This window comes from Erpetoichthys calabaricus, chromosome 4 (assembly GCF_900747795.2).
Source record: "Erpetoichthys calabaricus chromosome 4, fErpCal1.3, whole genome shotgun sequence".
Taxonomy (NCBI): domain Eukaryota; kingdom Metazoa; phylum Chordata; class Cladistia; order Polypteriformes; family Polypteridae; genus Erpetoichthys; species Erpetoichthys calabaricus.
The window spans coordinates 271,593,503-271,599,502 of record NC_041397.2 but is presented as its reverse complement, the minus strand read 5'-3'; the positions used below and the strand labels follow the sequence as shown (position 1 = coordinate 271,599,502).

Here is a 6,000-nt window from a genome sequence, read left to right as displayed (position 1 = left end):
GAGTCTATTAAACCAGGCGAATATTTGTCCAAGTTATGCCTTTGAAAATCCAGCACTTGAAATGAAATTAACTTCCAGATAAATTAGCCAAAAAAGCGGTGGAAACGGAAAGATTTGAAATGGAAGCAGAAACGAGTTATAATGAAATTAAAAGCAGAATAAAAAAACTTTTTTTCAGTTATGGAAAAATAAATGGGAAGGAGCAGTTAAGGGCAGCATGCGATTCATTATAATGTAAACCCTTTTAAATATGCAAGTAAAAACAGAAGAGAAAAAATAATATTAAGTAGATGTCACTGTGCGTTAAATCAAGGATTGTAAAGATAGAAACTGTGTACAATGTGGCTCAAAGGAAGCAATTGAGCAAGTGTAAGTTATGTTCTGTAAGGGAAAACAATGAGCAGTTTTCCCTCCCTACGGTAGGTGGCGGTAATACACCAAGAGCGTATCGAAAACGTCATAAACCGAAGAATTTAATTCAAAAAACAACCGCCAAATTCAAAATGCACGTCGTCCTGTTTCTAAACCTTTTTATTGCTTGCGGTAAGTTTACATTTTAATGTCATGTTTCTGTGTTTGTTTAAAAGTTGTAAGTAGCGTGCGAAAATAAATTACACAGACATTTTAAACTTTGTACGCGACAAAAATATGCTAGTAATACTTTTTCAAAAGGAAATAAAGGGGAGCTGATTAAGATAAATGACGTGAGTCAGTCGGGGGGATGATTTTCAGTTTTAAGCAATATTCACATTTTAATACCCTTAGTTTCACACAAACGTATTTCGGTGGCTAATTAAGATCCTCCTTCAGAAATAGTACAGCTGCAGTGATAAAGGTTTTTTTTCTTTAATACTTATAATAAATAATAATGATGAGGTTACAGATGGGTTCCGTAACAGTTATGGCAGATGAAATCGAGATTCTGTTTTGGAGATACAGAGCCCGAAGAGGCAAATGTCAAGAATATTGAACGCAATATCGAACTTGACCTCAATTTGTAGATGGTGCACAAATATTTTCCTTAAATAAATACCTCCGTTCACGTTGAGTAATTTGGAATATACTATAGCACGATAACCCATCTGTCCTATTTATTCTCACTAATAGACATCTGAAACAGCAGTAATTAACAAAAGTACACAGACATTTCGATCGCACATAGTCAAAAGGTCGATTGCTATGTAAGCACACGAATTCTCGCGCGTGTGTTTGAATCGCTCGGATTAATTCGGCCACGGTTGTCATCCGAGCGATGTATTATATTACAAAATTTGTTTTCCCTAACACATTGAGTGTTACTGTGAAAAAACATAAAAGTGAAGGTAAATGCCGTTTTTTTAACAAGGAATGGCCATAGAAGTATTACAGTATTATTATTTTTTTAACAAATGTTGAAAGTAAAGCAGTGTGTCTAATATGCTATGACAGTCTTGCTGCTTTTAAGGCGTTCAATTTGAAGAGACATTTTCAAACTAAGCACAGTAATTTATCAAAAAGTGAATTACAGCAAAAGGCTAATTTTATTTGCTGCTTTCTTTGTGTAGCAAAGTTTTACAGTTATGACAAGTAAATTTTTTTTGTATGAAAATATGTTCATTATTTAGTAAATTTATAACCCAACCACAGGGGATGCACAGACCAGTGTGTTTCTTCGTGCTGGTTACAAGCCTGGATAAATGGGAGGGTTACGTCTGGAAGGGCATCCGGTGTAAAATTTTGCCAAATCAATATGCGAACAACAATACAAATTTCCATACCGGATCGGTTGAGGATGGGTTAACATCGACCACCACCAGTACTGTTAGCCAACAGCGTGCTGGCAGAAATTGGGCTACTGTTGGCCGAAAAAGAAGGAGAAGAAGAGGGGAGAGACGTGTCTGGAGGCAGGAGGAGAAGAGGAAAGTAAAGAGTGGAACTGAGGGTTGGAACTTTGAATGTTGGCAGTATGACTGGTAAGGGTAGAGAGTTAGCAGATATGGTGGAGAGAAGGAAGGTTGATATATTGTGCATGCAAGAGACTAAATGGAAGGGGGGGTAAGGCCAGATGGATAGGAGGTGGATTCAAATTGTTCTATCATGGTGTGGATGGGAGGAGAAATGGGGTAGGAGTTATTCTGAAGGAACAGTACAGTATGTGAAGAGCGTTTTGGAGGTGAAAAGAGTGTCAGGCAGAATAATGATTATGAAGCTGGAAATTGGAGGTGTGATGATGAATGTTGTTAGTGCATGTGCACCGCAAGTTGGGTGTGCAGTAGGGAATCCATTCCCGGGCTCTCCAGACATTTTTCATCCCCGGGAATGAAACTGCTGTAATTCCCAGGAAAATGGGAACGGCCAAGCTCGCATGTACAGTGAACCCTCGCTTATCACGGTTAATCCGTTCCAGACTCTACCGTGATAAATGAATTTTCGTGAAGTAGGATTCTTTATTTATAAATTGAATATTTTCACAGTTAGAGTATAGAAAACCTGTTTACGACCTTCTAAATACGTTTTTTAACATTATTAGAGCCCTCTAGACATGAAATAACACCCTTTAGTCACCATTACACTCATATTACCCAATATATTAGACAAAATAAGAGAAAATAAGACATATTAGATGTTACAAATATCATATTATTACTAGGCTCACCCGCCTTTTAAGGCGACCGACTTTTATCCTCAATTTGTGTGCGCTCCATGTGTACATCAGGCATGTAAGTGTAGGGAATGAGAACATCAAAGTGCCCATTCATAACATCTCCCGAAAACCTAAGTTTTTTTTATCAGTTTTTTAACAGTTTCCCTATCTGTTGGGGTTGCCATATAGCAATCATACCTTACAGTAGTTTATTAGTTTTAAAGTATTTCCAAATCGCAGTTTTTATGTGGTGTTGTTGTTTTGGGTTTATCTTATTATTATTTATTTTTTCTTTTAACTTTATCAGTTCACAGCTTATTACTGTGTGATTGAGTCATCCTGGGACCAAAGGTCGAGAGCACTTGGCCCACCATTAGGCCTTAATCTTTACTGTTGTCCCATTATAAAATCTTTAAATGTTTCTGGTATCTTGACAACCCTGACACTCCTAGTGTATCTTTCTTTAACTTGACTTTCCATTTGGTCTTGCATTTGGTGGCCCTCTGGAGGTTGTGTACCAGCATCTTCTTCTGTTGGTGCCTGTTCTATACTACAGTAGTCTTCTCCTCCAACTACAAAAGTGTCACCTTTAAGCGGCCTGAGATTTCTTCTGTTATGTTTATACTTCTGACCTGTTGAAGTCACAATGTCATATGACCTTGTTTCCTGACGTTTCTGCACAGCCATTGCCGGTTTCTGAGACCAAATGCTTTTGATCTATTAACAAACGTGTCAGAACATTTACAAAAGATGCACATCTACATTACTCCCGATTGCAAGCTATTTTTGCTCCCCCTGCTGTTCATTTTATTACATTGCCTGTCTATTCAGCTTTATGTTAAGTATTAATTCACAATATACTACACATTTGAAGTAAGCTGTGTGTCACACACCCACAGAAGAACTGCTGATAAAGACGTGCTGCATGATATACAGATTTCTTACTTATCACAACTGAATCGACAAATCTGCCAAATGACAGCAGTAAAAGCAGGGAGAAGGTTGCACAGCATCCACTTTCTGACTGCATGTCTAAACAAATAACTAAAAAAAAAATTAACATTACAAAATAGTAAATAGTCAGTGTTTTTGTTGTATATCCTTAAGCCACAATGCTTATCTAAACTCTGTTCATGTAATAGTTAAAATGACAAAGATATTGTAGCAGGCAGAGGCACTTCTCAAACGTGTGGAGCTCAGTAGCTGCGGTGGTCTCTGTCTGTGTGTGTGTGTATGTATGTATGTTTGTCTTTCTGTCTGCCTATCTCCACAATTGCAGCGCTCATTACAATGTGCAAATTAGTTATTAAGTTTCAGTCACCTTGTGCTACTGAGCTCCTGAAAGAATAACAGCGATTTTAGCACTTTATTTTCTTTACGGATCACCTTTTAAGTATCTTTTGCTCTCTCCCTGATGTCCTGGTGGCAGTTTGAAATGTACAGACAATAGGAACTGGGGTGAGTGTTTCAGGAAGAAGCACTGTCTCTGTAGTTTTTGCAGTGTAGGATTTTGGCAGTATTCAGTACACACTTTTTAATGGGTTGTCCCCAGACCTGTATTCTTGTTTCAGGAGGGACCAAACAGGCAATTTCTCATTTGTTGTTTAGGGCATTGTGTAACTAGGAAAGCTCGATCTCTGACTGAGTGAGAGTGCTAAATGGAATGTGGCAATTGACAGTTTTTGTGAGTAGTATATTGCGGCAGCCATGATGATCATTGAGATTAGTATTAATAATACTGTAACGACCAGGGGGTGGAGGGGTGCTAATACAGACAGAGAAGTGGGATTAACCTTTTTGCAGATTGCTGGTGAGTGGCCCTAAAAAGGATCGTGGCTTTCTTCAGCACACCTAAAATCAAATCAACTTTTATTTGTTACATACAAAGTATTTGGATCCCAATCCAGATGGTTTGTCGTGTGTAGGGTTCAGCAATGTGCTATTAGTGCATGCTTCCCAACCTCACCAAATTATGCATACAGTACAACGTACTGTATAGTGAAATGCCTAGTTGCTCAACTCCAATGTCTGTGCCTGTAAGAAGAATATAAAGGGCAATGACAATAATAATTCTTTACATTTACAGTATATAGCTTTCTTTTTCAATACTCAAAGCACTTTATATAGTAAGTGGGAAACCACTTACCAGAACTAATGTGCAGCATCCATGTGGTAGAAAAGAAGCCATTGTTTGGATTGCTGGTATCAATGATAATTTTGTTTGCCCTAGTCCAACATCGCTTGGTGTAGATGTCCTTGAAGTTAGGAAATGCACACCCAGTGATGCATTCAGCTGACCGCACTGCCTTGTGGTCCTGCTGCATGCTGTTCCTAAACCTGGCAGTGATACTTCTTGTCAGGATACTTTCAATAGTTGATCTGTAGGAGTTCTTTAGCAATTGGGAGGACAGCCTAAAATCCTTGAGTTGGTAAAGATGTTATGTTCCTTTTTTACTAAGGTGTCACTGTGTTTGGACCAGGTTAGGTCCTCTGTGATGTGGACACCATGATGTATCTGAAACTGTCCACCTTATCCACCTGAGTGCTGTTAATACTGAGGGGGAGGCCTGTGCTGTTTTCTCCCAAAGTCCTGTTGTCGAATGTTGATATGCACCTTCCATGTTTCCGACACATTTGTGACAATAAAAGGGATCTGGAAATAATTATTTTTTCGTATATTTCCTGGTACTATTTTTCTCATGGTAAGAATACATTTTCTATTCACTTGTGCAAATTCTCACACAAATATGGAAGTAAATTGGAAGAAAACCAACCACGTGACATGAAAAGTTTACTGTGATTTGGTCTGTCGGGAAGAAACCTCCCTGCAAAGGGTGAAAGATTGTTGCACAGGAAGACTAATTGCTGAGCTATTGTGCCTGGCCGTTTCTTTTTTGTTTTTTTGTTTTTTTTGTTTTTTTTTTAATGGCTGAATCTCATAATATTGATGTGTTTTTGTTAAAAGTGACATATATAAGCTATATAACAATGTGTTTGTAATTGCAAGAAGCGGATCAATACTCGACTTGAAAAATTTACATATTTGATATGATTTTAAGCTTTTTTCCATGTTCCATAGACTACAATGTAAAACACCAATGTGAGTAAGATTTTTTTTTTTTTCATTTACAGAAAGTGATTAACTTTAGAACATGGTTTTGCATGGCAAATGCATAATGAAAAATCTTGTGTGTAATGCATGCGATTTTCACTTTTTAGTTTGCTAAAAATTGGGGTGTGCATTATACGCAAGACATAAGTTTAAAGCGATAGCTAAATCAACATAAAATGTCTGTTCCTGCATGTAGTGCACTGTTAATGCATGGTGGTATGTGGTGTTTTTTGTTGTACTCATTCAAAAGCCATTACACCTCATT

The 6,000-nt window shown here is 37.7% G+C and overlaps 1 protein-coding gene across 1 annotated transcript in view; it reads left to right on the top strand.

Annotated features, from left to right (window-relative positions):
* Positions 1-477: 477 nt before the first annotated feature.
* Positions 478-6,000, top strand: part of LOC114650888 (nectin-4-like) — a 61,037-nt gene continuing 55,514 nt past the window's right edge. The window contains exon 1 of the mRNA XM_051926665.1: positions 478-543. Within this exon, the coding sequence (XP_051782625.1) occupies positions 504-543 (40 nt within the window). The 5' untranslated portion in view covers positions 478-503. The remainder of the gene's footprint in view (positions 544-6,000) is intronic.